The sequence below is a fragment of the Paramisgurnus dabryanus genome, chromosome 17, assembly GCF_030506205.2.
Source record: "Paramisgurnus dabryanus chromosome 17, PD_genome_1.1, whole genome shotgun sequence".
Taxonomy (NCBI): domain Eukaryota; kingdom Metazoa; phylum Chordata; class Actinopteri; order Cypriniformes; family Cobitidae; genus Paramisgurnus; species Paramisgurnus dabryanus.
Window position 1 is genome coordinate 36547402 of NC_133353.1, and position 20867 is coordinate 36568268.

The window sequence follows — 20867 nt, forward strand, 5'->3', positions numbered from 1 at the left end:
CAACCATTACATTTCAAGGTAAGAAGGAAATTACAATAATTGTATGTCTTAAGAAATAAATGTTAATTTTAGAATGTTTTTAACTAAATTGTGAGAGCCTTGATGACTTATGCGATCAACAAATGCGACTTACGGAGGGCGCACCGAAATCCTGGTCACCCAAGACTTGGAGCATCAAAGTTTGATTTCAATCTTTGAGATGGCATTACTCAGATATTATATACTCTGAATATTAAAGTGGGGGGGTTAATGCTTTTTCATGCGTTCTGACTTATTAACACAATTAAAGAGTTCTTATCCTCATGCTTAACAAATGCAAAGTGTCAAAAAAGCAGTTGAGCTTGTGATGGAGTATTTCCTGGCCAAACTTATGCCTCAGAACACCTCCAAAGTTTTTTTCAAATATGGGTACCCGTTACACATCAGTGACCCCATATTCCTTTTATGGGCACTTCCCCTGTTAAAGCACACCCACACATCAATCACAGTGAGAGTCATTAGCATTGTTCCTTCAAGTAGAAGTCACAGGCATCACTGCACGAAACAGCTTTGTTTTATATCAAAACTCAACAATGACATGAAAGAAGAAGTGTGTTTTTGAAGAAAGCCTTGTTCAGCGTTTCAAATAAGCCTGCCTTATGGAAACAATTGATATTGTTTGTTTATCCGGGGTAGCAGTGGAGTTTTGCTTAACGCTGGGTTTTGTTATAATGGGGTCGCAGGCTGTAAGTAAAACTGCATCAAATGCAATCAAATGTAGAAAACAGTAAATCAACAAAGAAATGACTTTTAACAGTGTTTTAAATGTATGTATGTGCCATGCAATCCCTACAGTAAACATGAATAATGTAAAGTTTTAACTGTAAAGTGTTTTAAAAAGTTTTAAGTGTAATCATTTTACACTTTAGAAACTTAAAGCACAAGAAGCTGAGCCTGAAGAGAAAGAAGATCTGGAGTCTGGTGAGGGAGCAGGTAACTCAATAAACATTGTTCATTTAACACTACAGATACTCACCCATTTATTAAAGGGGTCATATCATGAAAATCTGACTTTTTCCATGTTTAAGTGCTATAATTGGGTCCCCAGTGCTTCTATTAACTTAGAAAATACGAAAAAGATCAACCCAGTAACTTAGTTTTGGTAAACCATTTTCTGCAAGCATGTGAAAAATAGGTCATTGAAATGGGGCTGTTATTATAATGATACCGCCCCGTAATCTGCACTAACCAACCATGGCACTGACATGTAGTGCAGAGAAAGAGAGAGAGAGAGAATAATTGACAGCACAATTGAGTTTCAATTTCAACAAACCATCATTATGGTGATCAGTGTTTGTTTTATCAACTCATTTGCAAAAACAGACCCAAAAGCAGCACATTTCGCTCACACCTACAAAGTGTCAATTTTAAGATTTTCTTATAAATTATCTGTATGATATTTTGTGCTAAAACTTCACATATGCACTCTGAGGACACTAAAGACTTAATTTACATCTTAAAAAAGTCTTATGAAATGTCCCCTTTAATTCACTTTAACATGTATATTTAGTGTTTATTTTGATATAAGTTATAACAATAGATATTTCTCACCAAAGATATTAACTAAACCTACTTGCTATACATCTATACATTGAAATGTTCATCTTGATCTGACAGGCAAGAAGAAGCGAGGGAAAGGAAAGAGCAAGCCAGCGTCTGCAGAGGCTACACCAGAGAAGAAGAAGCAGAAGATTGGAGAGCTTAAGGTTTATTTTTACTTACACAGATAAACGTTTGAATAGAGAAGATCCAGCAGTTCTTCATGTGAAGGTCTGAGGAACATCTTGTGTCCTTCACAGGTTTACAATAGAGAGCTTGAGGCTGAATTTGGCAGTTTTGAGGACTGGCTTCATACCTTTAACCTGTACAGAGGAAAATGTTCAGATGATGCTGATGTTGAACAGAACGCAGCCGATGAGGACAGACTTATAGGAAAGTTCAAGGTCTGTTGAGATATCATTTCTCCTTGTGCAGTAAAGCATTTAAAGGTGCTTTGTGTAACGTTTAGAAGGATCTCTCGACAGAAATGCAATAGCAACTGTATTGTCCCTCACAGCCTTGGTTTAAAATCAACATAAATAACATTGAATAAGGCGGATAGAGTGCGTTTTGCCACTACGTTTTCTCAGACAATGACATGTTTGTCCTGTGGTGGCTACCGTACCTTCTCTATACATTTTAAATGGAGGGGTGAGCTGTGGACTGAGCCATTGGTTGCAATTTACAGTTTCACCACTAGATCCTCTACACAGTGAACCTTTTAAAACAAAACAAAACATTTCTTAGATCAGGAAACAGTCAGTCAATGTAATGTTATGTAGATGAATGTTAAAGAGTTTCTTCAATGCAGGGCTCCATGTGTATCTACAAAGTTCCTCTGTCAGATGATGTCTCCAGAGAAATGAGCTTTGATTCCAGCATGGGCATGTTCCAGAACATCCCACACAACGACCCTATAAACGTCCTGGTTCGAGTCTATGTCGTCAGGGTATGTAGTACTCGTAGTTTATTGTTAAACCATGTTTAAGAATTGTTCATAATTGACATGATTATATGGATTTGTCTCAGGCAACAGATCTCCATCCAGCAGACATCAATGGGAAAGCGGATCCTTATATCGCCATTAAACTCGGAAAGACAGAGATCAAAGACAAAGAGAATTACATCTCAAAGCAGCTCAACCCTGTGTTTGGAAAGTTAGTACATTAAAACGTTTATTTGTTTTGATTCCTATTTGCTTAAAAAACTAACAACTCGTTTACTCCAAACGTTCAGATCTTTTGACATTGAAGCAACACTTCCCATGGACTCCACCCTCACGGTCTCCATATATGACTGGGATTTGGTGGGAACGGATGATCTGATTGGAGAAACAAAGATTGACTTGGAAAACCGTTACTACAGTAAACACAGAGCAACATGTGGCCTCAGCTCAAGCTATGCAATGTAAGCAGATCCACTGTACACAAATCCATTCATAAGTCTGACAGGTATATTTGTAGCAATAGCCAAAAAAACATTGTATGGGTCAATATTATCCGTTATTTATGCCAAAAATCATAAGGATATTATATTTATATAATATTATATTTATGCATTTGGCAGACACTTTTATTCAAAGCGACTTACAGAGCGCATTACAAAGTATACATTTTTATTAACGTGTGTTCCTTGGGCTCGAACCCATGACCTGCTGCGCTGCTAATGCAATGCTCTACCACTGAACTATACAGGAGCACATTTAGTACAGATTATGTTTCTTGAAGATATTTTGTAAATTTCCTACCGTAAATATATCAAAAAGGTATTTATTATTAGTAATTTGTGTTGCGTAGAAAGGAGCCCCTAAGGGGACATGGAGCAAAAATTAAATAAAGTTTAGTTTAAGTAAAGTTTAGCGTGCGCCCGTGAAACTTTTGCATACGCATGTGAAACTTTCACTTTCATATGTGTATGCGAAAGTTTAACGTGACCACGCAAAACTAAACTTTAAAAAAAAAAATTCTGCACATGAAGGTTTCGCGTGAGCACATGAAAGTTTCACATTAGCACATGAAACTAAACTTTAGATTTTTTTACTTTAATGTCACCTTAGGGGCGATGTAAAAGTCAAACATTTTTTGTTTGTTTGTTCAGGGTCACGTACGGTTCAGTTGTACATGTTTCTACTGATGCTTGATTGTTTTTTTAGTCACGGCTATAACGTTTGGAGAGATCCACTAAAACCGACACAAATCCTTGCCAAACTCTGTAAAGATAGTAAAATGGATTCGCCACAGTATGGACCGGGGGGAAGAGTGAAGGTGGCCAACAGAGTTTACACTGGACCCACTGAGATCGAGGATGAAAATGGTATTTACATTTCCATGAAGCATTTGAAATAAAACTTTTTTTAAGAGAGATATTTAAGAACCATTTAGAAATCTATTTTTTGCATTTATTAAATGTCATGTAGATCATTTTTCTTATTGTTTTGCCCAATTATATATTGAAAAATATTGTTTATCTCTATTTGATTGGTCACAACTTGATGACTAAAGAAAAAAAATATGGTTCCTGAGATACAGCCAGTTGTTTTAACAACAGTGACATTGAGATTCATCAGAAGATGTTTCTTCATCTCTCTGACAGGTCTGAAGAAACAGACAGATGAGCATCTGGCTCTCGCTGTACTGAACCATTGGGAAGATATTCCACGGACCGGCTGCAAACTGGTTTCTGAACACGTGGAGACGAGACCTCTCCTGAATCCTGATAAACCCGGCATCGAGCAGGTCAGAAATGAATGATCTCCTGAAGATCTGTCCAGAGAAGCTGAGGTGATGTTTAACATGTGATTGTCATGATGTAGGGGAGAATTGAGATGTGGGTGGACATGTTTCCAAAAGATATGCCTGCTCCTGGACCTGCGCTTGATATTTCTCCACGAAAACCCAAGAAGTAGGATCCACTTATATTTCTTTACTGTTACTCCAGAACAATAATGTGATGTGATGTTGTTGTAATGATATTTGCTGATGGACAGATTTGAGCTGCGCGTGATCGTGTGGAACACGGATGAGGTCGTTCTGGAGGATGATGACATCTTCACAGGGGAAAAATCCAGTGACATATTTGTTCGAGGGTATGACATCATATATGACACATTATTAAACAAACAAAAAAGTTGAATTCAGTGAATGAATGAATCTATCTCTGGATAGTTTTAGAAAGTGTTGACATAATATTCATAATTGACATAATGCAGATGTATGGATGTGTTTGTGTGTTTACTAGATGGCTGAAAGGTCAACAGGAAGACAAGCAGGACACTGATGTTCACTATCATTCACTAACCGGTGAAGGAAACTTCAACTGGCGCTTCATTTATCCTTTCGACTATCTACAGGCAGAGGAGAAGATTGTCATTTCAAAGAAAGAATCCATGTTTTCCTGGGACGAGACCGAGTATAAAATTCCTGCTCGGCTCAATTTACAAGTCTGGGATGCGGATCATTTTTCCGCAGATGATTTTCTGGGTGCGATGTTGTTTTTTGACATATAGTGTGTGATTTTTAGCCTCAGTCTTCTTTTATGTCGTCACACGAATGTTTGTTTTTCAGGTGCAATTGAACTGGATCTGAATCGATTCCCTCGTGGAGCGAAGACGGCGAAGCAGTGCTCCATCGACATGGTCACCAATGAACAGGACATGCCCATGGTCAACCTCTTCAAACAGAAGAGAATTAAAGGATGGTGGCCGTTTGTAGCCCGGGATGAAAATGATGAGTTGGAAATTACAGTAAGTGATAAAGGTTAAGAGACCTGCTTTTCTAAGGTTTAAACAATATGTTGCTCATTGCTTTATCTATACATGCAGAGCACAATAGATAAAAAAAAAATTAAAAAAAAATACACTGATCCTAGACCAGTAACATACATGAGTTTGTATATTTCTTCAGGGGAAAGTAGAAGCAGAGCTCCAGCTGTTGACAGGTGAAGAGGCGGAGAAAAATCCTGTGGGTGAAGGACGAAATGAACCTGAACCACTGGAGAAACCAAAGTAAGATCAACATCTACAAACCTTTACATGCAATGTGCTTCATATCTAAATCATTAATCTTGAAAAAATCAGACAGGTAAGTCCCATATCTTTCAAAAACCTTATAAACTGTGCAAAGAAAATCTGAAGTGTTTACAAGAATGAATACACTTTAAACTTAAAACTAGAAACATGGAAAGTATATTATAGATTTATGTTAACACTATTAAAGCTCCTATCTCTGATTAAATAGCAAAAGCTACAAAAGTCAACAGTGTCAATTACTTTATTTCTTGTCTTGTTTTCAGTTTAAATATCATTTTTTTTAAATCAACATTTATTTTATTGATGAGCAAAATAATCTAGGACACACTTTTTAGACAAAATTGTGCATAAAACAAGTAAAAAAAAAAAAAACACAAAAAAAAAACACTTAATTCAAGAAAATGTTCTTAGCCTATTGGCAAATTTATATATATAAAAACTAAAAACAAAACTTATTTTCTTATGTTATTTTGCTCAAAATTCATCTTAATTTAAGAATCTTTAGATATTTGTATCTTAAAACAAGAGAAAAATACTAAGTAAGAAAGTCATTTTTTGCAGTGGACTTTTTTTAGGATGATTTTTAAACTCTGAGTGATGATCTACTACATGTATCCTTACAGTTTCAGACTTGCAATGGTGTTCTGGGATCAGAATTGAGGAATGAAGAATAAAAATAAGTGTAGTTGATAAGTAATGATAAGGAGTAAGACAATTCCCTTAAAAACAAAGAGTTTCTCCAGAATAACCAATTACTTGTTCAACTGTAAGATAAAGTTTCTTAAAGTGAGATCCTTCGTTGTAAACAGATGTACAGACGTACATAGATGCAAAAAATGACTTTCTTACTTTGTATTTTTCTCTTGTTTTCTGTAGAAATATCTAAAAAGTCTTAAATCAAGATGTATTTTCTTGATGAGCAAAATGACCTAAGAAAATAAGTCTAGTTTTTAAACAAAAAAAATGTTTAAAAAAAACAATTTAAGTAAACTTCTGCTTAAAACAAGCAGAAAAAGAATCTTGAAATAATCTTAAACACTTCATTAAAAAAAAAAATTTAATCCCATTGGCAGATATTTTGCTTGTTTTAACCACAATTTCACTTAAATTGTATATTTTTTGTTTAAAAATTAGACTTATTTTCTTAGGTTATATTGCTCATCAAGAAAATACATCTTGATTTAAGAATTTTTAGATATTTCTACTGAAACAACAGAAAAATACTAAATAGAAAGATAATTTTTTGCAGTGTAAGATCTGATAAAGATTTGGCTAAACCTAAATAAACAAAATAATACACTTTAAATATATAATTATTTTAAATGTAGTGGAGTTGCATCCTATGAAAACTCATCATAAACCATTCAGAAACTTTTGAATCCAACTTTTCATACTTTCAGTCAGGGGAATAAATGTTGCGCTGTGCCACAGATCTTTACCAGCCGTTTTTCTTTGTCCCACCAGCCGACCTGACACAACCTTCCTGTGGTTCATCAGTCCGCTCAAAGCAATCCGCTATCTCGTCTGCAACCAATACAAGTGGCTTATCATCAAAATTGTGGTGGCTCTGTTGTTATTAGCCATGCTGGGTTTGTTTTTGTACAGCATGCCCGGATACATGGTGAAAAAACTTTTAGGGGCTTGAAAAGCTTTGTCCTGATCTTCAGTAGTGCAGCAGCATTCACACACACACACGCACGCACACACACGGCCGGAGAATGTCTGCTGTCAGTATGATTTGTGCTGTTTGTTTTTTGGAGAAGTAATACACATCATCTCTTACAGTTTCTCAATTACTGTTATTTAAAATTATTAATGCATTCAACTCAACACAATTAAATAAATGAAAAAAAATTATAAAAGCTATTATAGCAGAAAAAAGTTGGCATTTAATTTTTCTAAGTAAACTTTGTTAGCTCTAATAAATAAATAAAGACATTTGTCTGGTTGCATATCCAAAGCTAGTGCAAAATGTGTTTTTGTATCAATTAAGAATTGTTTGCATGACAATAGACCATTTATATTTCTTCACTGAGTTCTGTTACTGTGTGCTTTGAATGCTACAAATAAATCAATGAAAAATATAACATGCATTTTATTTATTAACAGTTCTTAATCAGCTTTACTATTTATTTATACAAAAAAACAATGCCTGAAATAGTCCAAGTATGAATGCATTCAGCACCGTTACTGCCTCCGTTTTATGTTAATTAAACACATTTAAACATTTAAAATATACATTTAATGTCCATTTGTGAGCCATACTTAAGCATTAGCTCCTATTTTAAAAGAGTTTCTTAAACAACGAGTCATTGATGGGCACTGTTTGGTATTGATGCACATAAAGACAACTGCTTTGAACTGCTTTTGTCTTATGTGTTCATCAATAAAACAAACATCTATGTTAAAAGTCCAGCATGTTTGTTTACAGTTTGTTTACTGGTTTTGTTTTCTACCAGCCGTCCCGACACAACATTCCTGTGGTTCCTTATGCCACTAAAGGCAGTCCGCTATCTCGTCTGCAACCAATACAAGTGGCTGGTCATCAAACTTGTGTTGGCCCTTCTTCTGCTTGCCATTGTGGCCATCTTCCTCTACAGTATGCCCGGCTATATGGCCAAGAAACTTCTGGGAGTCTGAGAGGAGAAATGAGCAACAAGCCTCTTATATCCTATCACTGAAAAAAAAATGATTCCTTCAATTTACTCATTTTTTTACGGTAAGTGGCTGTAATCTATTTATTTAAGCTACATTTAAACAAAAGTTTTTTGTTTTGTTTTTCAAATTTTTTGGTTTAAATGTAGCTTAAATAAATTGATGGCGGCCACTTACTTTAAAAAAATGAGTAAATAATTAATAATAAATCTAAAATGTTTTCATTCAAACATGATTTGTTTATCTGCATTTAATTCAATCAGTTCAGACTTGTTTCTATAACTGGCATTTATAGTTTGCTTTAAGTTGGTGTGACTTTAGTGCAGAATTCTCTTTCATTTTCAGTATAGATTAAAATCCCACAATTTACATAGTGAGTTTTCAATAGATGTATTGGCATTACTGTGTTTTGTTACAAAATTGCCAAAGCAATCTAGTTTGTGACAATGAAATATCCTCTTAAATTCTGTTAGCGTGTGACTTTCCGTCTGTATGATGAATCATAAATAAAAGCCATGATGTTTTTTGCTTGATTTTTATATATGCATACATAAATATAATGACTGTAGTCTTTTATTACTGTTAGAAAAATCAGTCTTGAATCAAACCGATTTATTTACTCTAGAATACACATTTACATTAGATGGACCTTTTTTTGTCTTTGGCTCTATCGTTCAAAAAATATTTAACCCTTGTGGGTTGTTCCCATTCGGGTTATTCGTGTACAAAAAAGGCCACTAAATTAAACGGCTGTAAAAAATTTATCAGATAATTATTTTTTCTAATTCTTTTTATAAATCTGTTAATCAACCTCAATACTGATCTGATCAAAACTACCAAATGTTTACAAAATGTCCATGATTTTAACTCTTTAATTGCCAAGTTCATAAGTGGTGTCACTGATTGGGGGGAAAACACAAACTGACTGATTTTCAATGTAAAAAGTGATTGTGGACTGGATTTTTTTTTACCTTTTTTGGGCATGCCAAAGATTGGTAAAAACATTGGCTTTGATGCATTTTTAGTTTTTGTGCAGCATCAGTTTTTATTCTTTTACACCCTCACTTACTGTTTTTGCCCCATTGACTTCCATTATAACAAAACTTTTTGATTGCAAAGCCATGACATTTTATTATCATGCATTCTTGATTGTTGGTGCTTTTTCCTTTTGCTAAGAGGTAAAATTTGTAATTTTTGACAAGCCCAAGACTGTAAAAAAGGAAAATAAAATCCAGTCCACAATCACTTTTTATACTGAAAATCTGTAATTTTGTGATTTTTTTTCATCAAGTCAGCGACTTATGAACATGGCAATTAAAGAGTTAAAATCATGGAAATGTTGTCAGCATTTGGTAGTTTTGATCAGTACTGAGGGTGATTAACACATTTTTTTTTTTTATTTGGAAAAAATATTCATCTGGTACATTTTTTACAGCCGTTTAATTTAGTGGCTTTTTTGTACACGAACAACCCGAAAGGGTAAGTCATTTGCCCATGGTATATTGTTGAGTTTTTGAAAAATTTCAAATCATTTTCTCAAAATATGTGTAAATATAAGATTTGTCACCAAAAATCATTTCATTTGCTGAAACACAGAGAAAGTTGTGGCCAAATTAAGACATAAAAAAATGGCCTCAACAACCCACAAGGGTTAAGTTAGATGAATCATTTTGTACGCAATCCACACACACAGGGGCGGTTTCCCGAACATGGATTAGACTAGTCCTAGACTAAAATAAATGTAAGGGTTGTCCGAACTAAAAAAAGAACTTGCACTAACAAATCTTAAAATACATCACTGCCCTTTGTTTTGCCTCAAAATGCACACCACTAATGTTTTTAGTAAGACATGTTTGTTAAAACAAGTTATATTTCATAATAAAGATAATCCCTTTCCGGGAAACCACCCCTAAAAGTTTATGTGATCTACCGTTATCGTACAATTACACCGAAAGACAGAGGAGTGCAAACATTACCCCATAGGTGGAGTTCATTGTAACAAACAGAGGCTTTGTTGTAACACCAGCTAGAATATTGAGTTTAAACACAAATAATTCAATCAAATTCTGTCTATATACTAAAGGTGAATATTGTTTATATATCTGCCTATAATAGATAGATATCCACACATTCATCCATCCATCATCTTTTATCTAATCATCCGTCTATTATGCAGCAATGCATAGAAATAGATTTAAGACAAAAAATCATAATAGTGAGTTATTTCCCCTGATATTGTATTAATAGTTATCATTTTGATGAATAGTATTTATATTGTTTTCATTTCATTATCATTGTGTACCTGAGACTGTGTGACAACTAACCCCGCCGTGTAAAAATGTTTTCAATCCCAGCTATCAGTTACTAGGAGTTGTTGACATGTTTCAAAATGTTATGTTTTATGTAACAAGACAGTGATTAAAATACTATAAGGTTGAATTTGGTGACTTACACACCCAACTCAGAACTAAAAAAAAAACATAAAAGATGAAGAAATGTACTTTCATGCCTCCAAAACACTCTTTGTTCAATATTTTAACCAAAACACATCAAAACTTTTCACAAATTCACAGGAGATCTTCTGACAGTAAAAAGACCAAAAGCACAGATTGATCGGCCTTGTACAATTGTGTTAGTTTGTGCCCTGCTCACCCCTTATGCAAGATTTGAATGGTTTAATAAAGCTTTTTTTTAGCTTTATCTATTCAGAAACTAGAAAAGAACTATATATGACATTTTTAAATGTCAATGAAGAAAGTTACTGAGGATGTTAATGAGGAAACTGTTCTTTTAAAGTGAACTATATGTGTGGGTACAGATGTATGTGTGACATCATTTTGCTTTTATTTCTATGCATACATTAAACGATTACTGTAACTTAAAGCGACTTTAAATCTGATTTCACAAAGCCTAGCTTGCTATTCATTTCACTAAAACCCTCTTATATAGAAACAGCGTAAAGAAAGTGCATGACAAGTGAGAAGATTCAAACAGTACCAACACTTAAGATAGAATTCAAAACCTTTATTACAAAAATAAGTTACACTCACCTCATTTTACAGTATAAAACAATTTATTTGCTGGAATGCAAAAACATTGTTGGCCACCAACAATAGATTAAAACTGCTCACATCTTTTGAAAAGGTTGCAATGTTACGGCTTCATTGAGAGGGAGTTAACTGTGTACAAAACCGGGTCAATGGTTCATTCACCTGTTTGCTATATATGGAATATAAACCGAGACTGCAGTGTCCCTTTATCTACAGAAACTACAGAGTTCATTTCCCATCCGCTAACCCGCGGTGACGGCGAGCACTACAGCCAACGGCAGTCCATGAAATTCATGATCGATTAAAAAACCCACATAATTCCTTGTTGCTCAGAAAGCTAAACTGGTTTTGACAAAAAACTAAAAAAAAAAAAAAACCTGTTGCTGATAGAAAAACGGACACTGCGAGGCTTAATAAATGCAGTTGCTTGCATTTGTGACGTTAAGCCGATACAAAAAAAAAGGTAACATTTTATTCCAAACTATCATACAATCATACACCCAGTAACTACATCATCTGAAGAAGCGTCTGGGCCAGCTAATTCAGTTAAAAACACAATAAGAGCAGGGCTCATTTCATTTTAACTCATCACATGAGATTCGGTCGCATGCCCAGTTTAACTGATCGCAATGCCAGAGCAGCAGCAGATTGACTTAAATTACACACAGAGCCGCTGCCCTCGTGCATATTTCATAAGAAACCAGCCCTGCTCCTACGCTTTTAAGCTTCCCTATTTACAGTACAGGCAGGGTAGTTGAATCCTCTCGACTGAGGTAGTTAACCGACCCTTAAAACGACAAGTTCTCAAAGAACCACGCTCCTGGAATGCCTGACTTACCCATGTGAGGCGGTTACACCAAAAACCTGCAGATGGTCTCGACCCAAACCAAAACATTTTAGGTTAACATGGATATTCCGACAAGAAAATTGTAGTTAGCACAAAAATATACATCAGCATCACGCTCCTCTGAGCCACATCAAACCCAGAGAGAGAAAAAAAACAAACGACAAAAATAAAAGTGCAACACACGTTTGACATAAAGGGATTCAAAACTTCAATTCCAAATTTTTTTTTCAGTATGGAGTTATATAACCAGGGGGGTAGTGAGGCTCCTTACGGGAAAAGTCCGGTATATGATGACGACTGAACTTTTCCGGGTTGTCAGGAGTGGCAGTATAGGAGATATGCTTCGATAAAGGCTGGAATATCATTGGACCATTGAGTCTACTTTAACCCTTATGAACACTGTAGCATCCGGTGTAACCCCATACAATAAGTCAGTCTTCATACTACCTGGTCAGGACCAGCCTCGACCCCCTTACCCTGGTAAAACAAAACACATGGAGACATTTATTACACATATGTAATGCAACAATGAAAGCAAAAAATGCTAGGTTCATGGAGGACAACTACAGGACATGGGTTATGGCAAACAATTCAGGTTTTTTTAAATGAGATCAAGGCATTTTAATGTACTGTGATAACACAAACAAAATAAACACCACAGTAAAACTTATTTTGTAGGATATTTATGATGTGCGTTCATGAAACAGGTCTTTTAATATTTTATAAAAACATTCAATTTTTTAAGGTTAAATTTATTTGATTAGTTATTTTAACTCTTTCCCCGCCAGTGTTTTTAACCCTTTAACTGTGCTGCCCTTTTAAATGATGGAGAACGGTTTCGTACATCTTCAAATTAATATAACTCTGGCTTTTTTTGGTCTAGAAGCCTAATCTTGGCTTTAAAGACACTTACGTTTTTTTACGTAAGTGTCTGGAGGTGAAAATATGAATTTGTAATAAATAAAAATAATGCAATAAAGTATAGATTTTATACATGTTTCATGCCAGTAATGCTATAAAATTTAAAACGCAAATCTAAACTAGTTGTGATCCAAATTTTAAGTTATAATCACAAAGAAAAATGTGTCACTTAGTGGTTTTACCAACAAAGGCCACTAGGTGTCAACGGTTTGCTGCATACACTTGTCACAAATTAATAAATGACTGTCACTGTAATTTATTTTAACAATTTATTAATGTAACAATTTCTTTTATAAGACACTGTTGAAATATGTATTCTATATTCTTAGACCTCTCCAATGATGTATAGTTTGTCGTGATAGATTAAAATGTACATGCAAAATATTGAAGTAAACTCTCACAGAACATCACCAATTAAGGGGTAAAGAGTTGCCAGCCAGCCTCAACATTTTTTATAATTTTCACAAAAGTTTAATACCTTCCATAAAACGTTCTTCTTTAAATATATAAACATACAATATATCAAATGAAAGAACAGACCCTCGACTTTCAAATAAATATGGTTTTATGCCATCGTCATTTGTTCTCTTTTTATCACCTCTCAAATATGGGTAGGTTTCTTAAAAATACCATTTATTTGAGCAAAAAGCTGAAATAAATGCCCTTTTGTTAGAGATCAGATTCAGAGGGATCATCAAAACATACACAGGAGTTTTACTGTTTTTGGATCCTTTTAGATGCTTTAGTGTTTTATAAGTTTGGTAAGAGCGCCACATAGTGGATAATAGCGAAAATATGGATTGCTGTAAAAGCTCGTCATAGGCAGGGAAAGAGTTAATGACTTTAACACAATTGAGCCCATCTTATGAGTTTTATAGCAGTAAGCTGGGCTTTTTCCACAGAAAGCATTCTGATGAAGTTATAATAAAGTATTTTAACTTGTGTGAGGTTTGTGATTATTATGACTCATCTCAAAATGTGTTCTTGTGTGATAGCCGATTTTCTCTTAAAGGTTCAATCAATCAATAGCTAAGGTATTTGGTAGATACACTGACCAGTCAAACATAACAGACACTTTTATTCAGTTAATTCTGGGCTCTTTTCTTCATGCAGGATCAATTTGTAAGATCGTATCTCCTACAAATGAAAGAAAAGTGCAAACCTTTGGTCCGTTTCGGCCGCACGGTGCCTTGCATATGTAAGCAATGTGAAAATGAGGGGAAGGAGAAACAAATGCCAGAATATGTATTTTGATCACTCAGTTCTTTGTCATAAAAACAAGTAGAGAAAATAAAAGTTTTATGTGAAAAGCTGAGCATTTACCCTATAGTTTTAAAACCTCCTGCCAACAGTTAAAGATTGCTCCATGCACCAATCACGTACCACTCGATTTCGCTGCTGGACTCCGCCTCTGGAGCCGCGCCCACCCCGGCCGGTTCCCAGCCCTCCGCGCTGAGAGTAGCCGGCCCTCCCCCTGACGACACCGGAGCCGCGGCCTCTGGGCAGCGTGGGCCCGCGGACTCCTCTGTTGCCTCTTCCTCTGACGTGAGCTTGAAAGTCTTCGTAGCCGTAGTACGGATCGTCATAGCCTCCTCTGTAGTTGTGATAGTCGTAGCCGTAGTAGTCGTAATAATCCTCGTAGCCGTAATAGTCGTGGGGGTACGAATACGCTCCTCTCACGCTTCGTCCTCTGGGTCTTGATGATGGATGCATTTGTGGCGGGGCGTAATAATAATACTCATCATACCTAAAAGAATCAGATATACAGCTGAAATCACCTGATCGCTAAAAAAAAAATGTTAACCAAAACCATTTAACTGAATATCCAAACACAAAATTACTCAACATGATTTAAATGAACGAAATCATCAGTAAAAGCATCTTACATTTGAGTTTTAGCAGCTTGTCTCTGAGCCTTTCGTTCTTTTCTCTTCTGATCAGGCGGCTTTGCAAAGACGATTTCAATTTGTTCTCCTTCCAGATCCTTGCCATGCATTTCAGCTAGCGCCTTTTGAAAAACACTTTCATTAAATAAATGCATAAATTAGTGACAACTTAAAGAATGACGGAAAGCGGGATGAGACCGTTACCTTAACAGCACCGTCTCGCTCCTCAAAATGAATGAAGGCGTAATCTTTGAGCTTCTTAACCCGCTCCAGTTTGCCAAATGGACAGAAGGTTTGCTCCAGATGTTCTTCTGTTACTGTGCTCGCCAGGTTTCTCACAAAGAGGACTTTGACCTAAAAAAGCACACATAAAAATCAATTCAAGGTTCTCATGATGTCCCACCAATCAACCACACAAGATTTATAGCAAGCATCACGTCACCTTTGCCATGACCTCTGGGTCAGGATCTTCGATGGGGTCGGCCCACTCCACAGTCACCACATTGCCCCAGACCTTCACTTTACCGCTCATCAAGCGACGGCGCGCCTGGGCGGCAGTTTTGTGATCCTCATACTCTAAGAAACAGAAGCCTCGATTCTTCTTCTTGTCATCTGGCTGATGGTACAGGATGACATCATTCAAACCCTCTGTTGAGAAAACAGAAACCGATCCATCAAACACTTGTCTATTAGGGTTATAGGGTGGTTATTTTAGAAGATGGTATAACTCCTAGCATTCATCTCCTGACTTACCGGTAACTTTGGCAAACTCCTCCACGATCTGCTCTTTAGTTTTGCTCTTGGGGATGGAGCCCACAAACAGACGATTATTGGCAACAGAGATGCAAACACCAATGTGTTTACCGGGTCGAATTTCAGTGTTGTTACACTGTAGGAAAAATCAAACCATTAGGAAGGACTTCATATTGTTTAATCGGATAACAGTAGCAAAAGACAAATACTTACGAGTTTGACAGCCTCCTGAGCCGCCTCTTTAGTGCAGAAGGTGACGAATGCGTATCCTCGGTTCAATCCGCTGAGGGGATCCATCATGAGACGCAGATCCCAGATCGGTCCGGCTTTCTCAAAGAGAGGAACCAGCTCATCTTCAAAGAGATCTCTCGGGATCTTGCCCACAAATATCTGTCAATGTTTAAACATGATTGTCAGTACGTCAGACAATGAGACATAATATACTGACTATATTAGCAACTTTTGGAAAATGTCTTGCAGTGCAGGTCAGTGAAATTCACAGTTATTTAGAAACTGTAGGACAAACCTCAGTGCCGACAGCGGGCTGAACTCCAGCATTAGTGGATCCTGGAGGAGGACCGCCGTATTTCCTCTGACCTGTCGTCACATCGAGCGTATAGCCCGTTCTCTCAAGCAATGCCTGATGATATAAAACAGTCAAATAAATTATCCGTATTTGAGCATCAATCAAATGTAAAACTAAAAATAAGCAGAGATTTTATTAGGAGTGTTTCAGTCATAATGTGATCATTAAACAGACATCGCCATCTAGTGTTTCATCTGTATATTTGCACTCACACAGATTAAACATTATTATTATTATTATTATTATTAATAATAAATCCAACCGTTACACTATTAACATTTTATTACATTATTACAATTTTCTACATTATATATCATAAAAGAAAACCGGCAATTTCACTGCTCCTTTATGTCTCACGAATATCACAAAATGTAACTCATCATTATTAAAATGGCCACTGCAAGAATTATCACAATCCATACTACTAAGATAGATCTGGTTTTTCGAAAACAGATACTAAATCTTCTCATTTGCCATGTTGTGCAAGTCAATCACCATCAAATTTTTTTGTATAACCACCCAGCCCTACCGTACTGAGCAAATGACAGACAGATGATAGAAAGGTTAGAAAGAAAGAAGGATGATCCGTAGACTTACTTTGATTTTGGTTTCATCTGGTCCTTTATTAGAATCAGACACTTTAGTGCCTTGCTTCTCTCTCTGCCTGTACGTCTTCATAACGCCACACAGAAAGGCACTTTTATTCTGTTCACAGCACAATCAACCACATGTGAGTTTAAAACAACAACAACAACAACAAAGCTGCATGTTTTATATTATAATAACATGTGTACAAATAGCACAAGTAATAAGGTTCAATGAACATTCAGTGTTTGTCAAACATACTTGAACATGCGACAGATCGCTGTCTTTAAACTGCAGAAGAACCTGCAGAGCGCCCTCTTCATTAAACTCTTTCAGAGCTTCAATCGCCCGATCGTCCAGATCACTGTGAGAGACGAGACCTGCGCCAAACAAAACATTTCATTACAACCATTCTTATGACATTACTTTGTGATTTTCAGAGTTTAACTACTAAGATTATCCAGCTGTGAGCAGTAAGTGATCTCTGTCAAGATTGCCGTTTCATTTATAGTGTGATAATAAACCACAGGAAAACAAACAGGTCGGTTCATTTCATCTCATCCGTTTAGGGTCAATTATTATAAAGAACTAAATTTAACATGAGGTCACACACACTGTCAAAATATCAAATAGCACACAGAACAGACATGACAATAGTGTTTAGTCTCTCTTAGGGGGCGTGAACACAAAAGCATTTAAACACAGAGCTGAAAAAACGTCAGGCGGACACTTGACCATTGACGAACTGAGCATTTTACCCAAAGATGAAAATGTTCTGGGTGCTTAGCATGAAAAAACGCCAACTGTATGCAAATATAAGCTGATGTAAACACCTTTGTGTACACGTCCCCTTACAGTTGACCAGCTCTTAAGTCTGAAGTATAGTTTGTTTTTTATGTGTATCTGCACATATGATCGCTTGAGGTCAAATGCACAGCCTTGTAAAGTACGTGTACACTTGTAGCTCACTCATGCAGACTGTGTGTGTGTGTGTGTGTGTGTACTATTCTGATGATGGATATGACATCACACACACTGTACGCATAAAAACAAAACTACACTTCAGGATTTACTCAACTGAATTACACACATTTTTTACATATATTCACTCTTAGTTATATTGCTTTCTAAGTATCAGGTGTTCCAATTCATTTGTTGAATAACTATTATATATAAATTATTATAAAAAAAGATGATTTTTATGCATACAGTTACTGGAATAACCAAAAACACAAGAGAAAGGTTATATGTAGCCAAAAACAAACATCACAGTATATGTAATAAAAAGGCAACTGAGAAAAAAGGGTGAGGAGGTGTAAAATTCTTACCTGCTAAATAAATTTCATCTAGTTTGACAGCAACCTTTCTAGGTAGGCCAGCGTCTAGTAATGTCTGGAAATGCTCTGAATGGGTAGGAGCAGGTGAAGACTCCATTGGTTCATCTGTACCATTCCCATTTATATGCTCTGTGGCCATGTCTCTGTAATCTTTATAGGAAAGAAAAAATTCAAAACATTCAAATCAGAAATGTTGGGTGCTACCTTCAACACCAAATAAGCACTGAGATGCAGGACAATCTCTTCATTTATTCATGATAATATTACACATGCTTTGCAAAAAATGACAAACTACGCAGTCAAATACTGACACGTGTGAAATTCACTGAACTCTTTTTTTTTTTTCCAAAAAGGCAACGGTGCAATCTACACCATACTGAAGAGTAAGTACAGAGGCAGTTATGGGTGGGAATCTGAAGGGTCCTGATAATAAAACATTAATATGTCGGTCACATTATGATTATATTGCTGTGCTTTCTTTAAGCTTTGTAAAAACTGTGAGTGATACATAAATGGTTTTCATTTTACAACCACTGCTTGCGGCAGTACCATGGTAAAGTGATGGTATGGTACAATATAATGAATGATTGTTATTTGTGACATATCAGCCATGCTTGTAACTATTGGATGCTTGTTAATTTTGACAGCCCCAATAATTACGTGTTAAGGTAAATTTATTTTAACAACACTAATTTATTAACGTGTGATTAAGGCCTTGCCCGTTGTTGGATAAATTAATATGCAGCCTAAGACAGTAAAGTAAATAGTCATCAAATGTCTAAAATGATCTTTATTTGGACGTTTTCTGAGAGGTTTACCGTCCTAAATGCTCAACTAATACAAAGGACGGTTGTCCATCCACTTGCGCATCTGAAATTTTGGTTTTGGCTTTAAAACACGCAGTAATTAGAAAATAAAGTGCAGGCATTATTAATAGTGAGAAGACTCGAAAAAGATCTTCCTCGCGCTGACAGATCTAAGCATGCACACATACATACACAGAATTACAGTTTTCAAAATTAACTTTGCTGACTCTTTCACTCATAATAAACATACATAAAGCATCCTTCTTTGTCCACGCCCATGTTGATTAGAGTATTATAAACTTGAAAAGTTTTAAATGAATATAAATATAGAACAGATAAAATTGTGTGATTTACTTGTGATTAATCACAAGTTAACTCATGACAATTATGCGATTAATCTAGATTAAATATTTTAATCTATTGACAATCCTAGTAATTATGCATAATTTAATGCTACAGTAGTAAGTTTACTATAACAAGAACACCAAAATAAAGTGTTATATGAGAGAAGAATGATGGGATAAAGTCACAATGGCATTTCTCTGTTACTGCATAACATCAGCCAAGCGTCCACGTGTTCCCCAGGCCGAACGACTTCCGGTTCTGCGCGAGAGACGATCATTTGCACGAGCCATGCATGCACCCCATATTCATTTAACAAGGGTGAAAACAATGCGTGTCATTTTTACAACCCTCTTTTAACTCAGTGCTTTATAAATCACAACTTCATAACCCAACACAAGTTACGATGTCAATCTTTTATTTACAAACCGGTTATCAAGAATGAATGCGTGAAATTCCTTAGTAAATATTTATTTTTGGTTTCAAACACAGGTTAGTCTAAAAGACCTGACGTCGTGTCACGCCGTTCTGATCTTGTGTGTTTTTATGGGATGTGTTTGTCTCTTTGTTGTGTCAGACAGTGTGGAGCGCTGAATGACAAGGGCATGTACAGTAGGCCACATCACACTACGTGGACACTCCGGGTTATAATAAAGCCGTGGTCATAAACAGTCCCGTGTTACTACATTGTTAAAAATAACAAACTAACACTTTAATATGACGTTTCAAGCGCACACGGGTGTGCTGATAAGTTTGTTTGCGTGATAACGTGCGCGTGAGTGTATTTGTGTGAGGGGAGGGGGCAACATTGTGTTTGATCAGCGACCAACATCAAGACTTTACCAGACTATTTACCACAGGTTAAGTCACGGAAATCATACTAGTGAGCGTAAAGGACGCGTAAAGGTGTGCGATTGTCCCTCGTGTGTGTTTTAAGTTAACCCGCCTGCCGCCACAGAAAGCCGGTGTGAGGCGCGCGCGATCACTCAATACTTTTGTTTGAAAAGCCAAAGCAGCGCCAGTTAACCGCGGCGGACTGCGCGTTAGTTAAATCTTAAGAGAGGATTCTCATACCTGTCAGTTTATATCTCGGATTAGGTTGGATTAAATCCAGAGGGAAACGTGTTGAGATAGAAATAAAGTGGCCAGATCTCCGCCGTTTCTGCGCTCCCACTCTTTTCAACAGGGCTGATGCAAAATGGCGGTGAAACTCATGCCGCGGGAGTTTTTTTCCGCTTCCGGTTGTACGGGGTTTCTCGCATCCAGTGGAGGGGTGGCGTCACAGCAGCCACGATCTGGCACACGTGAAAAGAAAACGAGTGTACAGCTTTTTTGTATGTGTGTGGTGTGTACAGTATTTAGAAAATGGGAGAGTTACTGTACGATCACAACTTAACAAAAAAAAAAAAACATTTATTTAATGTAATGGGAATCCATGTCTCGATACTATATAATAAAGGATAAAATTTTACTAGGTTTTCTTTGTTAACTTTG

General features: G+C 36.2%; 2 protein-coding genes across 6 annotated transcripts in view; one reads left to right on the top strand and one right to left on the bottom strand.

Annotated features, from left to right (window-relative positions):
* The window catches only part of LOC135778297 (otoferlin), a 17870-nt gene extending 10562 nt beyond the window's left edge, over nucleotides 1-7308 (top strand). The window contains exons 28-41 of one of the 2 annotated variants that reach the window (XM_065288754.2): nucleotides 909-972; nucleotides 1657-1745; nucleotides 1839-1982; nucleotides 2390-2527; nucleotides 2608-2735; nucleotides 2815-2985; nucleotides 3731-3891; nucleotides 4171-4313; nucleotides 4391-4479; nucleotides 4565-4663; nucleotides 4816-5057; nucleotides 5142-5320; nucleotides 5481-5581; nucleotides 7070-7308. In XM_065288754.2, coding sequence (XP_065144826.2) covers nucleotides 909-972; nucleotides 1657-1745; nucleotides 1839-1982; nucleotides 2390-2527; nucleotides 2608-2735; nucleotides 2815-2985; nucleotides 3731-3891; nucleotides 4171-4313; nucleotides 4391-4479; nucleotides 4565-4663; nucleotides 4816-5057; nucleotides 5142-5320; nucleotides 5481-5581; nucleotides 7070-7250 — 1929 coding nt within the window. In that variant the 3' untranslated portion in view covers nucleotides 7251-7308. Of the gene's footprint in view, nucleotides 1-908; nucleotides 990-1656; nucleotides 1746-1838; nucleotides 1983-2389; nucleotides 2528-2607; nucleotides 2736-2814; nucleotides 2986-3730; nucleotides 3892-4170; nucleotides 4314-4390; nucleotides 4480-4564; nucleotides 4664-4815; nucleotides 5058-5141; nucleotides 5321-5480; nucleotides 5582-7069 lie in introns of both variants that reach the window. The other variant, XM_065288755.2, reaches the window with a different exon arrangement.
* A 3961-nt stretch (nucleotides 7309-11269) lies between these two features.
* On the bottom strand, nucleotides 11270-20599 carry syncripl (synaptotagmin binding, cytoplasmic RNA interacting protein, like). Of its 4 annotated transcripts, none has more exons than XM_065267300.1 (13): nucleotides 20448-20599; nucleotides 18217-18375; nucleotides 17150-17268; nucleotides 16901-17008; nucleotides 16244-16357; nucleotides 15931-16107; nucleotides 15718-15853; nucleotides 15407-15612; nucleotides 15169-15318; nucleotides 14965-15086; nucleotides 14462-14825; nucleotides 14241-14267; nucleotides 11270-12634 (listed from the first exon to the last, which is right to left on the bottom strand). In XM_065267300.1, the coding sequence occupies exons 2-13, from the start codon at nucleotides 18362-18364 to the stop codon at nucleotides 12596-12598; spliced, it is 1710 nt and encodes a 569-aa protein (XP_065123372.1). In that variant the 5' UTR covers nucleotides 18365-18375; nucleotides 20448-20599; the 3' UTR covers nucleotides 11270-12595. The 4 variants fall into 4 exon arrangements, with proteins under 4 accessions (XP_065123372.1, XP_065123375.1, XP_065123376.1 ...); XM_065267303.1 differs by having other exon boundaries at nucleotides 14402-14825; XM_065267304.1 differs by lacking the exon at nucleotides 14241-14267.
* Between the last annotated feature and the right edge of the window lie 268 nt (nucleotides 20600-20867).